General features: G+C 40.1%; 3 protein-coding genes across 7 annotated transcripts in view; 1 reads left to right on the forward strand and 2 right to left on the reverse strand.

Moving 5' to 3' along the window:
* Window positions 1–212: 212 nt before the first annotated feature.
* ACYP1 (acylphosphatase 1) lies at window positions 213–11203 on the reverse strand. 3 transcript variants are annotated; one of them, XM_016122581.2, is made up of 3 exons: window positions 10830–11029; window positions 7205–7302; window positions 213–629 (listed from the first exon to the last, which is right to left on the reverse strand). In XM_016122581.2, exons 1-3 carry the CDS (start codon window positions 10903–10905, stop codon window positions 414–416), a joined length of 390 nt encoding a protein of 129 aa, XP_015978067.2. In that variant the 5' UTR covers window positions 10906–11029; the 3' UTR covers window positions 213–413. The 3 variants fall into 3 exon arrangements, with proteins under 3 accessions (XP_015978067.2, XP_015978068.1, XP_036073455.1); XM_016122582.2 differs by lacking the exon at window positions 10830–11029 and adding an exon at window positions 7699–8408; XM_036217562.1 differs by lacking the exon at window positions 7205–7302 and having other exon boundaries at window positions 525–629; window positions 10830–11203.
* A 56-nt stretch (window positions 11204–11259) lies between these two features.
* Window positions 11260–20245, forward strand: ZC2HC1C (zinc finger C2HC-type containing 1C). 3 transcript variants are annotated; one of them, XM_036217560.1, is made up of 4 exons: window positions 11269–11526; window positions 11981–12088; window positions 12176–13517; window positions 17884–20245. In XM_036217560.1, exons 3-4 carry the CDS (start codon window positions 12195–12197, stop codon window positions 18145–18147), a joined length of 1587 nt encoding a protein of 528 aa, XP_036073453.1. In that variant the 5' UTR covers window positions 11269–11526; window positions 11981–12088; window positions 12176–12194; the 3' UTR covers window positions 18148–20245. The 3 variants fall into 3 exon arrangements, with proteins under 3 accessions (XP_015978060.2, XP_036073453.1, XP_015978059.2); XM_016122574.2 differs by lacking the exon at window positions 11981–12088 and having other exon boundaries at window positions 11260–11357; XM_016122573.2 differs by lacking the exon at window positions 11981–12088 and having other exon boundaries at window positions 11270–11526.
* Window positions 20246–20660: 415 nt separating this feature from the next.
* The window catches only part of NEK9 (NIMA related kinase 9), a 33360-nt gene continuing 29877 nt past the window's right edge, over window positions 20661–24143 (reverse strand). The window contains exon 22 of the mRNA XM_016122572.2: window positions 20661–23713. Coding sequence (XP_015978058.2) covers window positions 23591–23713 — 123 coding nt within the window. The 3' untranslated portion in view covers window positions 20661–23590. The remainder of the gene's footprint in view (window positions 23714–24143) is intronic.

A 24143-nucleotide genomic window follows, 5' to 3' on the forward strand; every position in this document is an offset into this window, starting at 1 on the left:
TCCAAAACATCAGTTGAACTTGTTGTATTTGTTCTTATCAGGTCTGCAATTTCCTGAAAACTTTATGGAAACCATTTAAAGAAATGAGTCAAAGTAACTGCTTTTTCTTTCAGACCTCTTTAAATTACTTCAAAATTATCTTCCCATAGATGTTTACTAGGTAAATACCTCTTATTTTGCCCAAAATGAAATTCACCAAAGAACCCTACGCAGAAGGTTCTAATGTGTTTTTATTAATTAGAATTGTGTACAGTTGTAATCCTTCCATCATACATATTATATACAGTAATATTCAAGTATCAGATACTAAAATAACTTAATAACAAATTCTTCTAATGTTGAACACAGAATAATTCTATTAACAATACAAAACAAAACCACTGAGTTTATCTTGAAATTTTAAATTCAGGCCATTATTTCACAATTTGGAAATCTGAGTAATCCAACTTTAAGATGACTTTCTCATTGTTGAAGTTTGCTCTGTCGATGTGCGATTTGGGACTTCCTTTTTTCTCAAGCCATTCCTGCATATGACGCACTTTGGAGATGGGACCTTGCAATTGTCCTTGCACTGTGCCCTTGTCAGTGTTCTGGACCCAGCCTACCAATCCCAGCTTTTTACCCTCAGCCTATGGGTAAGAAAAAAAACAAGAGGAGAAATCCAGTGAGATTGAACAAAACAAAGTAAGAATACAATCTGTTGCCAGAATCTTAACCTAATATCAAGTCACTGAAACTAATTTGATATTGTCCAGAACAGTCAAAACGGAACAGCAGCAAGAATCTCACTGCTGATCTGAATATGAAGTGTTGGCCACTTGACTCCATTTCCTTCATCTATCATATAAAACCTGAGCACTAGAATTTTTCACTATTTGTCAATTTGGCTAAATAGTAAATATTTCAGACCAAATCAGATGCTTTCAAAATGATTTCCTTAGGCTAACTGTTGTTAGGATACTGGGCTGCATCTTGCTCATTTTCCCCTCTCCTAATTAAGAATCTATTGGGTAAATTAAACAGAAAAAGCACGAAGTTATCTGATCCTTCTCTGTGTCTTTAACCAGGGACACACCTAAATAAATCCAGATGAATGAGTGTTCATTACATCTTTAAAGATCATTACAGTTATTTCACAATTTCCTGGGCAACTCATTCCATTGTTCTCACTTGTAGAGACAGTCTAACCCATGGTCCTTATGTTGCATTGAAAGCCCACTCTGTCATCCTCCTAGTGAAGGAAAAAGCGTCCGGTGGTCAACCTCTGAATAGCAAAGTTTCATGAGACTGAAACTATTACATTTTCACTTGACTTTCTTTTCTTCTGTCTAAATAATCACATCCTTTAAAGTTGAATAAACTTATGAAGACCATCTAATCATTAGAGCTGCTCTTAGCCTTTCCAATGTTCTTTCCTGTAAATCATTAAACTGTGGAATCACTAGAAATTTGGAAAGGTACCAATATTTTAGAGGTAATGTTATTTTTGTAAAATGTCCAAGTAAGGATATTACAAAAGTTATCGCTAAAGGAACCTATCTAAATAGAAGGAGTAGGCTTACAAAAGAAAACGGAGTTAACATGATTGTATGTTCATATGCCAGAATAGTGACCTAGTAAATGTGGGAAATTGTTAAGAGTTGGCCAAAGAAAATGTTATGCATAACAAAACCACGTTTAATGAGGAACTGAAGTATCCATAAAATCATTATGTTCAAAGCACAGCCATTATGTATAATGAGCAAAATAGACTGCAGTCAAATAAATAACAGTATAAGGCACACAGAAGGAATGAAGAAAAATAGGGAATACCTACAGCATGCATTAAGGGGGGAAGATGGTGTTTAAAAGTGGGTGCAGAGAATGGATTTTGAGGAAGACCACACACCAACTTACTTTGTATAACAATTGCACTTTTTGCTGCAGATTAACCTAGGGTGGTTAGCTAGCCCTAGTTTTAGTTACTTTATATGGTAACTAGCTGTAAGAATGATGGTGTTGAGTTTTGAGCATGAGGTTGTAACAGTCAAATAAATGTTTAAATTGCAATGTGATTTATCTGAACTCCTGAAAGTGAACAAGACACTCTTAACTTTCATTCTGAGAATGGGAATTTCCTACAGGTTTTATTTGTGCACTCGATTCTGTTCTTATTTTTTAAATGATAGCATAATGTTGCTGACTCACGTTCATTTTTGACTATCTAAACAAGTAAATAGCATTTTTTCCTAAGAAAATTTCAAAAAGCTAACTCTCTCTAATAATCATATATTAGAAACATTTAAAAAAATATATATCACCAACTCTAGCCTCAATTTTAAAAGGAAGTCCCCTCAAATCAATAACCTAAACTTCCACCCTAGAAAACCAGAAAAAAAAGAGTAAACCAATCCTAAACAAGCAGAAAGAGGGAAATAATGGATTAGAGCAGAAGTTAATAAAATAGAGAAGAGAAAAAGATAAAATTGATAAAACTAAAAGTTAGTTCTTTAAAATGATCAAAAAAATTGTTAAACTTTTAGCTAGACTGATAAAAAAAAAAGGCTCAAATTATTAAAATCAGAAATGAAAGAGGGACCATTACCATCAACCTTACAAAAAATAAGGATTACTATGAACGATTGTATGCCAACAAATTAGATAATTTAGATAAAAAGAAAGAATGGGACTCCTAGAAAGACTTAAACTATACAAACTGAATCAAGAAGAAACAGGAAATCTGAATAGATTTACAACAAACAAAGCGATTGAATTAATAATCCAAAACTTCCCACAAAGAAAAGCCTAGGGCTAGATGGCTTCATAGATGAATTCTACCAAAGGTTTAAAGAAGAATCCTTCACTAATTCTTCACAAATGCTTCCATAAAACAGAGGAGGAAACTCTTGCCAAATCATTCTATTACGCCAGTATTACTTACTTATCAAAACCAGAGAAAGACAGACATCACAAGGAAACTAAAGGTGAATATCCCTTCTGAATATTGATTCAAAACTCCTCAATAAAATATGAGTGAACCAAATCCAGCAACATATAAAAAGAATTATACACTATAAAAAACTGGGACTTAGCTACACAACTCAAGGTTGGTTCAATGTACAAAAAATCAACACACACCACAGTAATAAATAAAATACCACATTCATAAATAAAACAGAAACCAGATGATCATCTCAATGATGAAGAAAAAGCATTTGACAAAATCCAACATCTTTTTATGATAAAAACACTCAACAAACTAGGAACAGAAGGGACCTAGCTCAACCTGAAAAAAGGCATCTGTGAAAAATCTACATTACACCTAATGGTGAAAGACTAAAAGCTTCTGCTCTACGATCAGGAACAAGACAAGGATATCTGCTCTCACCACTTCTTCTCAAAATTATACTAGAGGTTCCAGCCGCAGCAGGAAAAAAGAAAGAGAGGCATTCACAGTGGAAAGGGAAACGTAAAGCTACCTCTATTCTAGAACTAAAAAACAAGGTCACGTGGTTACAGGATACAAGATCAATATACAAAAGTCAATTGTGTTTCTATACACTAGCAATGAACGATAGAAAATGAAATTAAGGAAACAAGTCCATTTATAATAGAATCGAAAATAAAATTCTTAAGAATAAATTTTAAAAAAGAAATGCAAAACATATACAAAAAAATATAAAACACCGTTGAAAGAAGTGAAAGAAGATCTAAATAAATTAAAAGACATCCCATGTTCACAGATTGGAAAACATTATTAAGATGACAATATTCTCTAAATTGAGCTGCAGATTCTAGGTAATCTCTATCAAAATCCCATCCACCTTCTTTGCAGAAACTGACAAATTGATTCTAAAGTTCACATGGAAACATAAGGGACCCAGAACACCTAAATATAATCTTTAAAAAGAACAAGGTTGAAGGATTCACATATCCTGATTTCAAAGTTTACTACAAAGCTACAGTAATCAAGACAGTGTGGTACTGGCATAAAGACATACATACAGGTCAATGGAACAAAACTGGAGTCCAGAAATAAACCCTTACATTTATGGTCAATTGATTTTTGACAAGAGTGCTATGACAATTAAATGGGGGAAATAACAGTCTTTTCAACAAACAGTGCTAGGACAACTGGATATCCACATACGAAAGAATAAAGTTGGACTCCTCACCTCATACCACATAAAAAATTAACTGAACCTACACCAAAGACTTAAAGATAAGAGCTTAAACTATAAAACCCTTTGAAAAAAAGTTTTAGAAGACAATACAAGCATGAATCTTCGCAACTTTGGATTAGGCAATGGTTTCTCAGATATAACACTAAAAACACAAGCAAGAAATGAAAAAATAGACAAATTAGACTTCATCAATATTAAAAACTTTTGGGCTTCAGAGTTTTCATCAAGAAAGTGAAAAGAAAATCCTCAGAATAGGAGAAATATTTTCAAATAATATAAGTAATAAGGGACTAGTATTCAGAATATATAAAAATTCTTATAATTCAATAATAAGATAAATAACTCAATTAAAAAATGGGCAAAGTATTTGAATAAACACTGCTCCAAAGGAGATATGCAATATCTTTTCTTCATGTGCCAATAAGCACATGAAAAGCTGTTCATCATTAGCCATTAGGCAAAGGCAAACAAAACCACAATGAGGGTATAAATATATACACTGGAATATTATTAACCTTTAAAAAGGAAGGAAATTCAGATACGTGCTACGACATGGATATTCCTCTAGGACATTATGCTAGTGAAATAAGGCAGTCACAGAAGGACAAATACTGTATGATTCTACTTATGTGAGGTATCTAGGGTAGTCACATTTATAGAGACAGAAAGTAGAACTGTGATTGCCTGGGGTTGGAGGGAATTAGGAATTATTCAGATTTTAAGTTTTCAGAGTTTCAGTTTTGCAAGAGTTCTGTGGCTGGACAGTGGTGATGGTAGCACAACAATGTAAATATACTTAAATGGTTAAAATGATAAATTCTGCATTATGTATATTTTACCAAAATTTTTTAAAAAATATATAATTTACACACATTTGGGGGTTTTCCAGTTATCTTTCTGTTACTGATGTGTAGTTTAGGTCCACTGTGGTCAGGGAACATGCTTTGTATGACTTTAATCCATTTAAAATTGTTGATTCTTCAAAACAAAAAATCACAATGAGATAAAACTTCACACACACTAGGATGGCTCTAATAAAAAAGATAGACATTAACGATTGTTGGCAAAGATCTGGAGAAACTGGAATTCTCATATATCATTAGTGGGAATGTGAAATGATGCAGCTGCTTTGGAAAATAGTTTTGTAGTTTCTCAAAAAGTTATACATAGAGTTACTACATGACCCAAAGATCTACTCCTAGATATATATATAACCCAAGGGAACTGAAAACATTGTCTGCATAGAAACAAGTGCATAAATGTTCATGGCATCATTATTCATAATAACCAGAAAGTGAAAACAACCTAAATGTCCATCAATTGATGATGGATATATAAAATGTGATATATCCATACAATGGAATATTTAGCCATAAAAAGGAATGAAGTACTGATATGCTACAATATGAATGAAACCTGAAAACATTAGGTTAACTGAAAGACACTAAATACAAAAGGTCACATATTGTATGATTCTATGTACATTAAATGTCCAGAACAGACAAATCCATAGAGACAAAAATGGGGTTAGTGATTGCCAGGGCTGGAAGGATAAGAGGTGAGTGCTAAGGAGTAAGCAGTTCCTTATGGGGTGATGAAATGTTTTGAAAGTAGTGCCCGACTTTGTGAATATACTAAAACCCATTGAACTATATATTTTAAAAAGGTGAATTTTATGGGATGTAAATTATATTCCAGCTTAAAAAAAAAAGTCCCTTTGAGTATCCTCATTACTCATTCTAGGAGTGATGGAATTTCATTAAGAGGCTAGATGATATCAACATGCAAACAAAAACATTTAAAATGAACATATATTTAAATGATTATAAGTAGTAAAAAATAAGTTATAAGTCTAATTAAGGGAGAAAAAGATGGCATTTTCCTTGGAGTTTTCCAAATCACTATTTGTCTTTCTCCATTCTCTTATTGTCTCTAAGTTGGGGAGCGGGGGCAGCAGTAGAGAAAGATGGGCTATATTATTATTTAGTCCTTTTCCTTCAACAACTTTAATCTTTGAAGCTGTCACCTCCATTTACTATATCATAGGAACTTATCCTGCATACTTGGTAGCAAAGCTAACTGGAACATAGCTCTTCTGCTGTGACTTTTAATAATTCCTTTTTTCGACGGGTACTTCTTACATCAGTGTGAAACAGGAGGAAATTATTTGCAAGTAATCAGGGAAAAAGCTAGTGACATTTAACATTCATATTTCAAAAATTCGGGTTGAATTTTAAGTACCACAGTCCCAGGAATGTGACAATTGGAAAGTTCTGCAGTCTAAATTCTTTATCTTTGGGGTTGGAGAGACATTGGGGTAGGCAAACACTTGATACTCCCCTACAGAAGACAGAAGGGAAATTGAGATTGCATTTGTGTGTGAGTGTTGAGGGAAGATTAATGACATTAAGGCAGAGGCAGAGGCTGTCAATAGTTTGTTCATCTCCTCAATAACTCCTTAATACTCCAGTAGGAAAAGCAGACTCCATGTTCAGTGTTTTCATTACTTATCCTGGAATGGATTAAGTATTTTCATTAGAAAAGCTTCAGCTGGAAAAGCAATTCTTCGTTCAAAGTCAAAATGAGTAGAAATGAATTAAGGAGGGGAATGGGGCAAGGGTGAAGAGTGACAGAGGTCTGAAGAAAATGCAGCAGCTTTAGAGGAAGCAATTACTTAAATTACACAAATGTCATGAGTTCATCTAAATGCCATTTCCTTGATCATTAGCTTTCCTACAAGAATTGTGGTTGATGATTCAATAAGGGAGAACTGGTGAAGCCCTCTGATCTCCCTTGGAAGATTAATATGTGTCTAGTTACTCAGATACCACTGTTAGAAAAGATCACAAACAATAGATGAATCTGTCATTTACATTGTATTTTACCATTGCAAAACATTTTCAGACCCATTGCTCTACAAACCACCTCTTTGCCACGCAGCTACCAAACAGCCAAACTCTCCTGATGCACATTTGTCAAAAACGTGTCTTATTCTCATGCACATAACCTAGGCATTTTCCCAAAGCCTAGAGTCTACATACCTGAGTGTATTTGCGGAAAAACACTCCTTGCACCTTCCCAAAAATTTCATAATCCACTGATATCAGGGTGTCCCCTTCTGCCATGCTCATGCTCAAACCTGTCACAAACCAGGAAAGCAGAAAAGTAAACAGGTCTCTTTATCCTAGTCCAGGACCCCCAATCCTGTGGCAGAAGGACATTTTTCATGTCCTTTCAATACACTCATACTTCTCCATCCTTAACCACTGAGACCCCTCTCTGACCTTAAGGTCCCTGAATTTCAGGGTATCGTCAGTGGATATGTGTGATATCACAGAAAGACACCTGAGCAAATGCAGAGCCCTCTTTTGGGACAATTAACTGTTTATCCTATTACTTCCCCACACCGGTCCCACTCCCTCTCCATCCCTTCCTCTTCCTAGCTTCCACTCAGCCGCCAGAATCCACTTCTAGCAACATTTTACGGCTCACTGAATTGATAGGCATGCCCCGGGCCCGTCCCAGGGTCACCCACCTGGTCCTCTCACTAGTCCCGGACTCCGCTGGAGACTACCACGCCAACGGTTTCCCCGGTCGCGTAACCGCCGCGCCCGGAAGCTCAAAGCGCGGCTGCTCCTTCGTTGTTTCGCATGCCCATTACGTCCATCAACCAATCAGACGGTGAGTTCAGCCCAATGCCCGCCCAAAGGGTGGGACTTCGGGACTGGGTTGTTTGAGAGGCTCTCGAGCCTCGGGTTGGGGATCAGTCCAAGGTCTTAGCGCAGATCCTACAGACCCACCCCTTACTCTTTCACAGTCACTAAGCGCACCCCTTTTCTCATTTTCTCGTGAGGGAGAAAGACATAGACGAAGAAGAACTTGAATTTAGGGGTCGGGAATGGGATAGGAAGCTGGATTGAATATTTATTATGCTTGGCAGTATTTGAAGATCATGCTAAAGAGCATACTTGGCTGTTATTTCTTCCTTTAAAATTCATTAAAAAAAACAGTTTCTCTAGAATTAAAAGCATATTGAGTGTCTACTATGTATGGCATATTGCAGGATATACAAAGATTACAAAGGTGAATGATATATATCTTTGTCCTCAAAGAGTTTTTTATTTAGTGGAAGAGACAAATATGCACGCAAATAATGACAATACAATGTACGACATGCTAATTAAATTCCATGAACATCCACTGAGAGCTCATGAGCCAGTCCTGTGCTATAACAAGAACAGAAAATATGAGAGCACAAAGGAGCAAAGAGATTCATTCTAAGAGGACTGGGAAAACATTAGAGTATCTAAGGTTACACAATTACAACCAGAGATAGAGCTGAGATTTAATTGCAGGCAGTCTGAGTACAGAGCCCACTCTCATAAATGCTATGTCCTCCCACCTGCCAGTATGTGGAGCTTGGGGTAAGGTAGCATGAAGATAAAAAAAAAAAAAAAAAAAGTGCAAGTAGTCAGGTATGGCTAAACTGGGGGTTCTCAACCCTGGCTACACATTAGGACCTTGGGGGAAGCTTTTAAAAATGCCAATACTCAGGGCTCACCCCCAGAAATTGCTTTCTAGGTAGTGCTACAGCACAGCCAGGGTTGAGATTCACTGGGCTAGACTCTGGGGAGGCAGGATTGGAAAGGTAGGCTGGATCTAGTCTGGCAGGTTGAAATACCATGTTAAATCACATATTCCAACTTTATTCTATAGGTAAAGTAGAAGCGATGGGTAGGGGAATAGGATCAGACATATTTAGGATAATTATTCTGGCAGCAGCACAAAGGATGGACTTGAGGAGCAAATGTTACGGCAAGAATAGCAGTTAGGAGAGTGATGCATACTGTCCCAATGAGAAATGAGGAAGAACTCACCCAGGGTAGTAGAAAGGTAACGGGAGGGTTGTATACAAGAGACACTGTAAATTCAACAAATCTTGCAGTTAGAGGAAAACGGTGACAGAGAGGGAAGAATAGAAGGTGATTGATGCTTTCAGCATGAGAGGGAACACTGGAGAAGCGGGTTGGGGGAACTGGGAGATGATCATGAGTTTGTTTTCTGTTACACTGAGTTTGAGGTTCCTGAGGAACTAAATGGGCAGTTGGAAATTTGAGTCTGTAATTAAGGAGAGCGAGCGAGCTAAACCAGATATCATTTAAACATAGGTGAGACCTGAAATTTCAGCCTTTGGTTGAAACCACTAAGGAAGTGAATGTCTGGAACTGCATATATAGGAAAAATAAGAGAGCTTTGGAGAATACCTAAATTTGAGGGACACGTAAGGCAAAGACATAAATGTCAGAGGCCTGGAAGAAGACACAGCAAGGACATGAAAGAAGAAACCAAGCAGGCACAGGAGCGAGTGAGAAGAGAGTTCAAAGAAAGCGAGAAATCAGTAATGTCAAATGAATAGGCTAAAGAGGTAGTAGCTGTTATCTTTGGTTATTGGAAGGTCACTGGTAGCCTGGCATTTAAATAAAGTGCACTATGGCCATGCCGCCCTGAACACACCCAATCTCGTCTGATCTCGGAAGCTAAGCAGGGTCAGGCCTAGTTAGTAGTTGAATGGGAGACCACCAGGTGCTGTAGGCTTTAAAAATGCATGAATGAATAAAAAAAATAACATGGAAAGGGTGGAAACCACACCACAATGGACTGGACAGAGGGGGAGATGAGGAAGTGGAGGTAGCAAACATAAAGTTTTCTGCTAAGAAGTCTTGTGGAGAAAAGGAGACATAAATGGGACCCTCCCATAAGAGGCAGCAGGGCAAGGGAAATAGGGTTTGTTTTGCAGGGGGAAACTAAGTGTATTTTAAAACTAATGAGTATATAGCTAGATACAACTAGAAGTTAACAAGATGGAGGGATAAAGTGATGGAGTCCATTCCTGGAAGGTCTGTAAAGGGGCTAATTCAAGAGAACTTCTAGAAAGAGAAAGATTTTTCTTCCTCAAAAACAAGGAGCAAGTCAAGATGGAGAGAGGCACTCTAGGAAATTCTGCCAGACTGGAAGGGAGCTACAAGAATTGATGACAGGCAGGCCTGATTGCTGAGATAATTGGAACCTTAAGAAGAGTGGGAATTGTCTGGAATTGCATATAGTATAGAGAAGGCTGTAGAGTATAAACTAGGAAAAAATAAATAAAACAAGAAATAAAAATTTAAAATGCCCTAGAGGGCTCACCGAGGAATTTCTTCGTAACATGTAAAAGCTGTAATATGACATGTTGAAGCATTAACACCGACTACCGCAGTCTATATTATTTTCCATGTGCATGAATCTTTTAAGTAATTACAGGAAAAAAGTCAGTTGCCTGTTCCAAACAGCTTACACGAATGAACTGAAGCATGAAGGCAAATAAACTTTTCTGATGTTAACAAACCATAGAGTATCATGTTCTGTTGAAATCAGGTTATACTGCTTATTTTCGATCTGGTAGTTAACTTTGTTATCATTACATTTGGTTGAGTCATTCTTGGGCCCTAAGAAGAGACTGCCAGAGTTACCACGTGAGAGTAAAACACTATATCAAAATAATTACATTGGCTACAAATCTACCCAGAAAGATAGTGCGTAGCAAAATCTAGCCGAGTTGCTAAAAATTGACCGCAAGCTCCAAAGTATTGGCGAGGAAAAGCACGCAGAGATAGTATGTAGCCATACCTGGCGCCCGCACAAAGCAGCCGAGCATAGTAAGAAAGGCTATCAGCAGGATCACTCCGGCTAAGTGGGCGGACATCGGAATCGAGGGCACATCTAGGGGCTCCGTCTTTTCCCAGAGAAGGGCACACCCCAGGGTCCAGGGTCACCGTTCTCAAAAAATACACAAGTTCCGCCAGGAACCTCAGAGAAGCCGCTCCCGTCGCCCCCGCCCGCCTCCCCGTTCCCCAAGGGCAAAGCTGGACGGAGCTGAGAGCTTGCGGGACACTGGGTGGAGCGCCCGGCCGACCGCTCGACCTGGGCGGCTCCAGAGAGCGGGCGGACTGCGCCTGTGCCTGCTTCCCTGGCCGCATCGGGGCGAAAGGTGGGGCTGGGCGCGCACGCGCTCCCGTTTCCAGGCAACGGGAATAACTGGGGCCAGCTGAAAGCGCCTGCGCCACCAGCGGTTGTTTGTCGCGGGGACGGGGGTCTGGTCGGAAAAACTAAGTCCTGGAGTTTTCCCTGAGCAGGAGTTGTCCCCGAGAGCCTCAGGTACGGGGCGACATGGGGCCAGCACCTCGACCTCCTAGGGACCTGGTGGACGGGAGAGCGAGGGTTTGTCCCCAAAAGCGGTGTCCCCAAGGGTGGCGCCCCGGCTGACCCTCCAGGACAGAACGTGACTTCCGCGTTCCGGATCTCAAACTCGCCGCGGACAGATCAGGTGGGCCGCTCTTCTGAGGTTGCAGACCTCCCTCCTGCGCCGCGGGTACTCCCTGGGTGAGGGTTGTTGATAGGCACCTGCAGCAGGTCCTGGGCAGCCTCCGTGCTCCCTGGAGTCAGGCACGGTTCCAGCAGGAGGGAATCCCTGACACTAACCTCTAGGCTGCAGTTTTCTCACTTGTAAAGTGATGAGGATGGAGTTGGAGTCCTAAGGCCCCTAAATACCAGCCATGTAACCCTGAACACACCCCTCAGTTAACGGGTAAAGAAACTGGAGTCAGTAAGCGGAAGTTGCTTGTCCTTAAACCTGACTTCCAATCCAATATGTCTTCCCAGTAGCCCTTTCCACCTACTACCAGAGTATGCTGTGTCTGGCAGGAGCATCACTTTGTATGGCAGAGGCTGGTACTGATGTGGCAGGAACGCTTGTACCACATTCCTTTTTCTATCCTCAGGACCCAATAAGCACTCCCAGGACATAATACGCACTCAGCAAATGCGTATTGAACGAGAGCTCTGGAAGACCCAGTATCACTGTCCCTAAAAAGTTCAAAGGAAAATGGGTAGGACAAATGTAGAAAGTTTACTTTAGCAACTGGGGTGAACCTCAGACAAACTTCTCACATATATCTGGTTTAAATCTTCCCTAGGCTTCAGTCCAGGCTCTGAATGGCTGGTCTCCAGTTGGCAACATCCTTGCCTGTGGGTGTTATGTTCCCATATAATGAAACAGATGCTCCAGAGCTCCACTCAGCTAAGCAAGACTCTTATGAAAAAGGTGACTCTTCCCAGCGGTCCTCAGTGGGGCACCTGAGGAACAATTCCCAGCAGAAGCATTTGAGCAACAAAGAGCTGGTACTGGATAATCTGTACACTCACTCCAAATGGAACACCTGCACAAAAGCCCCGAACTATTTCTATCCCCATTCTACTGGAATCAGCCAACAAGATCCAAGTAGTAATCTCCAGGTCCAAGCAAAGGGTTTGTTTTATTCATCAGGCCCTCAATCCTGGTATCCCAAAGCAAATAACCAGGAATTCATTCCGCTTACAAAGAAGCAAGTTGGAGTGGACCGGGCATATCCACTGAAACCCATATTCCATCGGAAGTCTCGTAGTACAGGCGAGGCTGGCACAGATGGGGACCAGAATGCCTCTCCACGACCCCCTGAGCCAAGAGAGTTTTCAGACAGTGGCTTTGGTCCTAGGAACTGGGAGAATTCATCTGTGGTTGGTATTGGTGTTGCAACGCAGAAAGAGAGGGCCATAGTAACGCCCAATAGGACTGAGCGGATGCAGATCCAAAGACTAGAAGCTGCAGGGGAGAGTTTACAGGAGAAAATCCGAAGAAAAGAGACCCTCCTGTGGGAAAAGCTCAAGAAGACAGAGGAGGAACTCAGAAGGATCCAGAAGGAAAAGGAATGGGCTGAAGAAAATGAAAAAAGAGAGCTACAGAGAAGAACACTTCCCAGGAGGAGAGTTAAAACTAATAGCAACACCACATACAAACCTATCTTCTCCCCAGAATACAGGTCTAAGGAGGTCTTCAGTAGAGACAGGGGAGAGGATGAAACTTGGGGATGGTCTCAAGAAAATTCTAGTCCATTCCAGTTCTCTGATTATGGAATACAGAAGCTCAAAAGGGAAAGACTAGTGGCAAGCAATAACAAAATTCGAGACCAAGTCGCAGGGCCGTTGAAGTTTTCTCAGCCTTCAGAAGTGCCAGGCAGTGCTTTGCCAGCATCCGCCAGCAATTTTAGCTTGTCTAAGGCACCAGACTCCTCAGGTTCCAACTGTTCCACTGAAGAGCCAGAACTCGGCGAGTGCAGCCACTGTGGACGCAAGTTTCTCTTGCTCAGGCTGGAGAGACATTCCAATGTCTGTAGCAGGATGCAGCATTCCAGGAGGAAAGTGTTTGACTCCTCCAGGGCCCGGGCCAAAGGCACAGAACTAGAGCAGTACTTGAACTGGAAGGGACCAGCCTCAGTCAAGGTAACAAAGGCCTTATGGATTTGACTTTGAGCAGGGATCTTTGTAAGGGCCTGTTATATACTCATCAGTTTTTTAAAGGAAAATTTCAAGTGTCCCATAGGGGGAAAGTGAGAATTAATATTTATGGATTACTGCTGTGTGCTAGTTACTGTGACAGGAGCTTTTAAAATGACCCTCACCAGAACCATGTGAGGATTTTATTATCTCTTATCAATGTAAAAGTATAAGTCTCAGAAAGGTTAACTTGCTTGAGATCAGTTTTAAATAGCAGAGTCAGCATATAAATCTGGGTTGGAATGACTCCAAAATTTAGACTTAAAAAATATGTGCCCTTTTGATTATAATTTTTATTTATTTATTTATTTGCCTGGTCTTCCTAGGTGATCTCCCATCCAAGTATTAATCAGGCCCGACCCTGCTTAGCTTCTGAGATTAGACAGGATCAGGCTTATTCAGGGTAGCATGGCCATAGACTGATTATAAAACTAATAAATGCTTACTATAGACAATTAAAAGATATTAAAAATATAAAGAAGAAAACTTCAGCATTTTACCACTCTGGGAGAATTTCTTGCTCTTTGCAACGTACTTTGCCACCTCTCAAGATTAGGATCCATTACCACTCCAATAACCATTGTCTATTTTTTCAAAATTAGCTCATTTTGGTATACCTTCTAAGTAAATACATAAAACACGATTAAGTTTGAAATTCTCCCCATTTAGAGTGTAAACACTTCAGAGGTAAAGGACTTTATTTTTGGTTAACATTCCTAGCTGCAGAAAAACTAGGTTGTAAAAAGTAAGGATTTTGAAACACTTGCATGATAAGTTTAGGGGAACTTCGTAGGCACATTTGGACCATCAGATCTGGAAAAAATTGTCTCTGTGAGTCCCTTACTCTGCCAAGGTTATGTTGCTTGGTTTGTCAATGAGTGCTTCTCAAAGTGCGGCATGCTGACAAACATTTGGTATCTTAGTAGTTTTAGGATATATTAGAAAAACATAACAACATAATAAGCCTCCGATTTCGAGGAATGATGAATTTAAAGAAAAATATTAAGTAATTAGTAAGGGGGATAAAATGAAAGTGGTATACAAATGATTAAAGTTTGGGAAAGCCTAGCCCACATGATCTCAAAGCCCCACTCAGCTCTAAAATGTTAGTGTCATTATGTTTTCTTGTCTTTCCAAACCTTCCTCTGCTGCTCCAGCACCTCTTGCCCATTGCCTCTTTACAGTATATGTGCACATTTGCTGGGTCCTTTAAAAACTCACATTTATGTGATGGCTGCTAGGAGAAGTCATTTGCAGTTAGAATTCTTTCAGTACAGTTGGGGAATCACCACAAGAAAGTCCCTTCCGTTCAGAGATAATCTCCCTGAAATCTAGTTTCCAATGAGAAGTCAACATTTTGCTCTTACAGATAATGATATGATCACAGTTTCTGTTCTTTCCTGTTTTCTTTCTGGTCAACCCAACAGTCCACAGGGTTATTTTCTGTCCCACTATAGTGGTTTATTTCTGGCCAGAACCTAAAAGAACCTTGTGTTTCTTAAATTCCTAAACACAGTAGCAGTGAAGCAAAGAATTGGGTTTCTGAGATGATACCCTGCTTTGTGGAAACTAGTTTGGGGGAATATGTTGCATTGAGGGCACCAAGGCAGAAAGGATCTGGACTGAGATGCACTCCCCTCCTTGGAATGTCCCAAGCCTTATTCCAAAGCTTTGTGTCTTTGGAAGCTGAGTAGTTCGTGTCTCCCTCTCATTCTTCTTAGTGTACTCAGGTGATTTTTCTTATATTCTTTGATATTCACATAAGTTTAGTATATGTGTACCTCTTGCCTTTCTACTAGACCTTTAGCATTTGAGCGCAGGGGCCTTATCTTTGTGATTGTGTTAATTGAATAAAATTTCATTACGATGAAGAATTTAAGTATAAGGATCATATAGTTGAGGAACTTTCCCATAATTCAGTTCTTTGAAAGGTCGCTGGATGCCATCTCCCAGCACTCTGATTGTCTTGCAGCCTCGTCTGTTTCGGTAAGACTCTCCTGAGGGATACTTCCTTTTCTTTTGATGGATAACATCTCTTCCTATTATTCATCATTAATGCTGTCAGATCACCAAGTAGCTACTTGCCTTTTTTCTTCTTTTTAAAATTAATTTTATTTAAATCTAAATAATATTTGATTACATTTTTTGAATCATGGAGTACAAAGTGACCTATAATACAGATCAGCAATATCCTACCTCATCTCTCTCCAGCTCCTAATCTCGCCCCCAGAGTCAGTCTTTAGTTCTGATAGATGACTCTTCTGGTATGCATTTCCATATGTCAAAAGAGTATGCTTATTTTCTTGATTTACCAGCTTTGTACATTAACTCTTGAGTTACTTATGGACACTGTGATTAAGCTCTCTTTCATATCCCCTCTCCTCCTACTTTTTACTTCCCTTATAGTGGATTCACTATTTTGGGTTAAAATAGTGGTCAGCTTTTACATTATTATAACCACGAATTTTGTTCATTGATGAGCAAACAAATTCTGTCCCTGCCCACATGCACCTAGAATTAACTGATTCATGTTTTCATTTGCTTGGTTTCCTACATATCTCTATAATTTATTTTTTCTGTGTGATGTCAGACACCTGTTAAAATTTTTGTAAATGCTCAAACGCCTCCCATAATCCATCAGTTTTTTTGTTTTTGTTTTTTTTTTTAAATCCTGGAAGCGGCCCTCTGACCACTCTTTTTCCTCCTGCTCCAGTCTGAATTGGTTATTCTCTAGGCCTGGAGCAGACCTGTTATTTTGGGACCTCTCGCTGCTTCTTCTCGTGTTGGGTCCCCTATTTCCAGCATCCTGTGTCTTCCTCTTTTTTGTTTTACTCCTTGCTTTGTGAAAGCATGCAAGAAAGAGGCATAGGAGGCATATTTTTTGTCTTGGGATAAATGAAAATATCTATATAATAGCCTAATGTCTGATTGACGATTTGGCCAGGTGTAGAATTCTTGCTGGACAATGATTTTCTGTCAGAACTTTTGAGGCATTTTCCCGCTAGCATTTATAGCCAATGTTATTGTTGAGAAATCTGATGCCGTTTTGATTCCTGCTTCATTATAGCAAACCATTGTGGTTTTTTTTTTTTTTCTAAAAGCTTACAAGAATCTCTATTCTGAAATTCTGAAATTTTACAATGATTGTGTTGCATACTTATAGGCTATTTCAATCTCAAGAGTAGTGACCTTTAACTTTAGGAATGTTTGTAGTATTATTTCTTTAATAATTTCCTCCTCTTGCCGTCTCTGTTCTTTTTGGAATGCCTGTTGGTCAGGTGTTGGACTTCCTGGATTGACTTTCTGATTTTTTAAATATTTTCTTTTTAACTTTCGATCTTGATCTTTTTTCCCATTCTGCATAATTTTTTTGACATTATTTTATGTTTCTATTTTTATTCTTAGCTATCAAACTTTTAATTTTAATAATTCTCTCTGGTATCTTGGTTTTTTCTTTCTCATTGTATATACATTATTCTTATATTATGAAAAGTCTCTTCTAATACTCCTTTGTTGATACTATGGATTTTCATTAAAAAGTTTTCTTCTGCTTCCTCCCTTGTTGCTGCTTCCTGTGTGTGTGTGTTCATGTGCCCTCTCATTAGAGCTTTACTCAAATATCTGGTATTACTCATCTGTCTATTCATATTTAAACTTAAGTGGGGCTTGTTGACTAAAGGTCTTCAGATTAGGGTTATTAAATAGTGAGCCTTTTAATGGTGGTCCCTCAGAACCAGTGTCTGATGGCTTTTCTTTTGCTTGCTCATGCATCCAGAGAACACTTCAGTCTTCTAAGTTGGTGCCAATGTGCTTGGTGCTCTGGGAGCACCAAATACACTTGTACTTAATCTCTATTTTCAGCCCCAAGATTAACCCTTTCCTTTACTGTGCTGGATTTCCTGAGTCTGAAACCTGTCCAGTTCAATTTTTCCAGAGAATAAACCCCCGTTTTCCTGTGGGGGGTTCTGGAAGTGTTAAACACTTGGATGTTTCAAGGTAGAACAGAAGCCCTGGGGGTCCAACTTATTTTCAGCCCTGCACCTCCTCCTCCCTTTCCACTACCTGGTACTTTCACTGAACCTCTCAGGGGTTCTGCTGGAGAAAATGGCTTTCCTCTCAGTACTTATCCCCCTTTGTAGGCCCTTAGTTTAAGTGCCTCTACTCTGACAGGTTAGTTATCACTGTTGCTCCTTTCCTGTTCTCTTGACCTTGGGAATTAACGCCCTTTTTAATTCCTTACTGTCATTCTAATGGAGACTCAAGAGATGAGATAAATGCCAAGCTGAATGACCAGTCTTCCTTCTCCTTATAGCCTGAACCTCCTCGGAAGAGCAACTGGAGACAGAAACATGAATCTTTCATCCGTACCCTCCGTCAGGCTCGAGAGGTCCAGCAGGTAATTGCCAAAGGTGGAAACCCCGCAGACTTGCCTCCCATCCTGCCTGCAGAAAATCCAGACTATATTCAGTGTCCTCACTGTAGCCGCCACTTTGCTCCCAAAGTGGCTGAGCGGCACATTCCCAAGTGTAAGACCATCAAGAACCGTCCTCCACCTCCAAGGAAGCACTACAGTTGAGCAGACAACAGTGAAACCTCCTGGGTAGTTCAGAAAGCCCTGCTTTTCTTCAGCAGTAAATGGGAGAATAATTTGATGCAAAGCAGAAAGGACTAAAACTTTCACATCACCAAATCTGCCTGCAGAGCTGAAATCAGTGAGGACAGATTCATTGCAAAGCAGCAGGAGGCAGAAGGAAGCCTGAGCTTCCAACTAAATTACCACTTCAGGCTGGTGTGTCTTATGTTATTGCCCTAAGAATTGATGGGTGAAGACACTTAAGAGTAGCAAGTAGGCTACATTAAAGCTTTCTTCTGGCAAGCTGACTTGTGGTTTGTGCTAGTTAAGTGCCTGCATTTGCTCTGCCTTCTTGCCACTGGCTCTACATACTTGTCTGTGGTTTCCTGTTAACTCTTCTTGTTCTTGTAAGAAGTTGGCTTATTAGGATGAGCTGGCGTCCAAGGATCACCCACATGGTATCTCTTGTAAAAGATAATACGATTTTGTTGACCTGCCTGGTACATGGTCCTGGCAAAAAACCAATATGAGTATGTAAGATTAGGGTGCCAAAGTATCCTAAACCTTCCCTAAGGTATACTGTATAATAAAGAGAACCTCATCTTTATCCACTTCACAGGGGAGGAATAGGGCAAAGCATACTATATGTTTTTGTAGTTCTTTTCTAATGTCAAAAACAAAAAAAGAAAAAAGAAACTTCAGTTTCACCTACTGCTAGCACTCTGCTTTCAGATAAGGTTGGAAGGTGGGTTGGATGGCTTTTTAAATGAGGCAGCAAAATCAAAAAAACCTGGGACATTGCTGTGTCACATGTCCCTGATTATACAACAGTAAACTTCTATTTTAGAAAGTCAACTTTGAAGGAAAAGATACCAAATCTTTTAAATTTTCTCTGTGCAGAATTATGCCTCGTATAAGTAACCTTGATAATCAGGCCCTCAATAAATGGGTTTTGGGGATTTAAAATTAAACAAATAATGAGCCACAGGCTTGTCAAATAGGAGCAGCAATAAGGTAATGTCCGACAGGGGTAACATCAGGGTTATTGTCCTGAGTGTATTACTCAAATTAATTTAAGATACTGGAAAAAATCACCCAATCTGATCTGGGCAAAGGAGCCCAGGCAGACAAAACCATATTTTACTAAACAACAGATGGCCACTTAACTCTTGTTCTAATTCCTCTGCAGCTTCTGCTGAGTGGCTGGGCTAACAGATCAGACCAATGTGAAATGTGAATTTAAGGCTTTAACTGAAGCTGCAGGCCACTAGGCTGAAAAAAATTATGTATTTTAAAAACGTATTGTTGTATGCTTTTCTTAATTGTTACAAAGTGTGTTCTCACATAACAGGGCTTTTGGTTAGCTGCTTAAAGGAAAGCTTACGCAGACACACTGGATACTGAACCTATACATTCCCCAGTCAAGTTTAATGAGGTACACACTTTCACACTTGATTGTGAAAACAACAGATAGCCAGAATGAGCTGTGGCCAAGGCCACAAAGTGGTAGTCTGTGGACTGCTTTGCTCCAGTTGTTTTACTTGGCTGGCACATCACTAAAAATATAATCTGACATTTAAGAATTGGGATATGGAGCATCTCTTAAAAAACTTAAGTTCTGGAAACACCAGGCCAGCAACTTGAAATAGCACTAACTGAGTGGGGTTCAGGATCAGTTGCTCCTTCTGACAGGAGGGGAGCACTCAGGTCACCACAGCCCCACCTGGCCTGCTTCACTATTTGCCTTATCTGTCTGGCCCCACGGGCACTTGGGTTTGGGAATCCCTGAATGATGTTACTAAGGTCACAGGTCAGAACCCTCCAGGAAATAAAATGTGTGTGGGGGGAGGGGCAGGGGAGTGCTTTCTATAGACACAGGAAGCTGCTGTTATTCATTCTTGTGTTGCTAGAGAAATGAAACAATAGTCAATGCCCTAGTGTTCCCTTCAGTCTCAACATGCTTAGGCCTCGATTACATTAGGAATATCTATTAGTCTTTTAAATTTAGCTTGATCTGGTCTTTGGGTAAAAGTTAGAAACTTTTTTCTCAGTCTCTTCCTGAATAGCAGATAAATAAATGATGCTTGTAAGTGTCCATGTATTAAACTACTTTATCCAAGAAACTTTTATGTAAGTAAATATTACAAATTTTAAAGTTCAAAAGATTAAGCAGTGGGGAAAAAAATCTCATGGTGAAACTCAATTCACTTAAAACTGTACGTAGACCTGCCGAGAATGCTTAACAGCAGTGTATTTAATGCAGCACAGTACCTTATGACCAACATTTTTGCCATCAATTTATCACTCTTCACGACATAGGAGGTAGCAGAGATGTGATACTGTTTTTCTCCCTAATGATTCTGTGAGGTTTAGTGATCAGTATGTGTATTTCCATAATCGCTGAAGCAATAAATGGTTTTTGGCTTTGCATCAAGAAGGAACATATTTTGTAGCCCTGACTACAATACACTTTGTCCTGACACTATCATGAATAATATTCCTCGGAGGCCCAGGGATACTCATTTGAAAGAGTTTATTTACAATACATCTTCGCTCCAGAATTGTTCCAAATATATGGCAAACCAAATGAAATGTGAGTTTAAGGCTGCTTTCGCTTTAAACTTTAGTGAAATGCTCAGCCAAGAGGAGGTCACTTAGCTATACTATGCCAGGGGGACCAAATACAATTTAACCTCTTGGAGAGAAAACACTTTTATAAACATAAACAGGCATTATCAGTGATTGGGGAGGTAAGTACAAGAAGTGATCCTTCCTCTTTTAATGGCTCATTTTCTTTCTCCCTCTGCATTAAAGCACTATATTTTAGAAGTTTTAGTGGGGGAAAAGCTGCATCAACAGAAATGATCCTGTTACCAAGAAAAAGAAATTGGAGAAGCAAAGATTATTTTTGTGCAAATGTCCTTTGCATTGTTTCCGTTACAGACCATTTATTTATATACTCACTGAATTAAAGATTCAAGAAGGCCTAGAATCTGAATGTTTTACTCCCAGTGACTAAGGTCCATGCGCAGACTGAGGCATAGCACTGATTTGAGTTTAAATGTTTATTTAAAACAGAAATGCCAAACCACTCCACCCTCAATCTTTCAAACATCTGGCTAATAAAAAGCTAGTTTTTTAGCAACAATGTCAGAACAGAGGAGTAACTCAGGTTATACTATAACTCAAAAGCGATACTACTGGAAATTACACCTAGCACTGCATTGAGAAGAAAAGTAGGACAAAATTTAAGGGAATTAGCTATAGAAAACCATTCAAAGGCATTGCTGCTGCCTAACCTTTCACTTTTTATGTAATGCATGGCTGCCACCTTTGAGCTGGTTTCCATTTGCATAGCTGTTTGGTGGGAAAAATCATATGGCTGTCCCAGGCACAATTTGGGAAAGTGCAAATTGTCTCTAAGGCACGGAACTTAGATTCTCAGCCAGATTAATAGCACGCCTAGGCTTCCCAAGGGAACATGCTGGAGAAAACGACCACAGCATTCCACTGTTAGAGAAAAACTCCCCTCTGGACAAGAGCAGGGCTCTCACTGCCCCCTTCAATGCTCACTTCCATCCCACAGTCTCAGCAACGTCCCATGTTCTTTAGTTCCATAGCAGAAGCAATACTCATGATTTAACACCCAAACTGACCCTGCCTCTCAGGCCTGCTGAGATGATGAGCATGAGGGATACAGGGGAATGAAAGGCCAGTCAGTCCTTAAAAAAAAAAAACAAAACAAAAAACAAAGTTGCACTTACATGTTAGGGTTTATAGCAAACCCCCAAGTCCCCAGAACTTGTAGCTTAATCCAGGGTTGGCCCCTTCCCTTATTTTAAGAAAAGGCTTCAGTGATTACATTAGTACCATTGTACTAGGCTTCCCAGAATTGAGAAAACAATGGGAACATCAAACCAAAGAAGATCCCATTAAACAGAGTTGCCCATCCCCAGCCATGGGGTTTTCCCCAAGCATCAGCCTTTACATCACCAGTTTCAGGGAAATGGCAAAATTTCCATTGCACCGGTCCTTCCAAAATATTAAACAGATACTCATTTTGGTTTAGGGAAAATGAAACAAAATTAATGTAGCTGTTTCTAGGGAGGTAGGATATGAGGCACATCAAGGCAGTTCCTGTGACCCAAAACACAGGAAACTATCATAAGGCTAGGTGGAAACAGAGAGCTCACATTCTTAAGTAAAATCATCAAATGCTCCTAGGACACTTTCTCTCTTTGAGAAAGTTAGCTTGCTCCTATCTACCAGGACACAATGACTATGGGATTAGAAGGAGCTCTTGGCCAAATTCCTTTCACTTGGCAGGTTGTACCTGTTCTGTTAGGCTTCAGGGACTACCAGGTTTTGGTGCTGGCTTTGGGCTACTCAAACAGGAAAAGATGATACAGATTCACTGATATGGCTTCATAAAACACCAAAAGGGGTAAAATACTGGCTAGACATACAGAAAGAGAGTGGTTGGGGCTGCTGATGTCAAGCTTAGAACCCTAAGAGCCATGAAGGCAGAGGCATAAGAAGCAGCCTCATGGGCAGAAGACTCAGTCACTGTAGGCCTTCTCAAAGATACCAAGTAGAGGCAGCTAAAGGAGGGCTTTCTTTCCCTCATGGTTTTCTCTCAAGGCCATTTCTACTGCCCCACTGACTCAATTCTCTACGGGACATCTCATCTCTTAGAGGTATCTGCCAAATCTAGGAAAGCCCACCCTGCATCAGCCACAGCCTTAAACTCTAGCTGTGTGATCAGGAGGGACCTGCCCTTCTTTCTCTACTCCTCACTGAAGAAATTTCAATTAACCCTCAGAGGAAAAGCAATCTAAGCCTACTTTTCCTCCTAAAGCATTTAGCTGCATGAAGTTACTGAACTTTCTGAAAATAAACCCTAGACTGACTCCACTGGACATATTTTCCTGGACTTGGGCCTCCTGAGCAGGCTCAGAACCCTTCGTCACTCTTCAGATGACCCTAGATGGGCCACGCCTGGATCCAGCCCACTCCGGCTTTATACTTTTCCATCCTCCACCCAGAGGTGCAATGCCTGGTGTTGAATTCCCAAGGCAGCTTCCAATTAATGATGAAAATGATAAATAGGATATAAGCTGCTACCAGCAAAATTAAGGTGAGCATTGTGTCTCCTCTTCAAAGGTGGGATCACGAGATGAGGTACGGAGCTGCTGTTGCTATGGCAGTCACTGAGGACAAAGCCAGGGCCACGGGGCCCTTCCATTCTCCAAAACCAAACCACTCCTAGATCCTATCTAATAGGCATTGCCACTCTCCAAGTGTACATGGAAAGTGCTTCAGAGCCTCTGTCTTGCGCTCCTTGTCTGCAAGTGAACAAAGCCAGGAAAGCGCTCTCTGCATTCAGTAAGTGTGCTGTGAAGTCCTTTGGATCCCAGTTTCCTGGAGGCTATACAGGCTCAAGAGACTAGAGGCTGGGTCGACAGGAATCTGTTCCCAGGAGGCACCAGGAATCTGAATCTAAATCAGGCTTTGCATCCATTTCCATCTCGTCCTTTGCTGTTTGAGTTCCTTTGGAATGCATCCCCACCTGTCCAGGTAAAACACAGTTCCACATTAACAAGACTGCCATCTAGTCACAGCAGTTCAGAACTAGATTTTTAATGTCAACCTCTAAAGATCTGTAGCTAGTTTTGTGGGAAACATAATGCTACCTTAAGGAAAGTCTACACCTTTACATTTATTGCAGGTAGGATGACAAATTGTCCTGGTTTGCTCAGGACTGCACAATTTTCTGGGATTCAAAACTCTCAGTTTTAAAATTGAGACAGCTCGAAGAAAAATATTCTTCCTGCCAGCTGCCAGTCCCTCCATGCTTACCTCAAGTATGTGGATTATTTGCCAAAGTATCTTCATAGACATTATTTCATTTAATCCTCAAAACAACCATACAACATGAGTGGTGTTACTTTCTCCTTTTAGGTGAGAAACCAGGTCTCATAGAAATAAAGTAATTTGTC

The sequence above is a fragment of the Rousettus aegyptiacus genome, unplaced genomic scaffold, assembly GCF_014176215.1.
Source record: "Rousettus aegyptiacus isolate mRouAeg1 unplaced genomic scaffold, mRouAeg1.p scaffold_m13_p_3, whole genome shotgun sequence".
NCBI classification, from domain to species: domain Eukaryota; kingdom Metazoa; phylum Chordata; class Mammalia; order Chiroptera; family Pteropodidae; genus Rousettus; species Rousettus aegyptiacus.

What these genes read in the sequence shown, in the direction of transcription:
- ACYP1 (XM_016122581.2), bottom strand. Translation starts at nt 10,905, where the DNA reads ATGTCCGCCCACTTAGCCGGAGTGATCCTGCTGATAGCCTTTCTTACT. An exon ending in CTGCTTTGTGCGGGCGCCAG is followed by an intron (nt 7,303 to 10,829) that starts GTATGGCTACAT and finishes GGTTTGTGACAG; the next exon opens with GTTTGAGCATGAGCATGGCA. An exon ending in TTTTCCGCAAATACACTCAG is followed by an intron (nt 630 to 7,204) that starts GTATGTAGACTC and finishes TCTTACCCATAG; the next exon opens with GCTGAGGGTAAAAAGCTGGG.
- ZC2HC1C (XM_016122574.2), top strand. Translation starts at nt 12,195, where the DNA reads ATGGCTGGTCTCCAGTTGGCAACATCCTTGCCTGTGGGTGTTATGTTC. An exon ending in AGGGACCAGCCTCAGTCAAG is followed by an intron (nt 13,518 to 17,883) that starts GTAACAAAGGCC and finishes TTCTCCTTATAG; the next exon opens with CCTGAACCTCCTCGGAAGAG.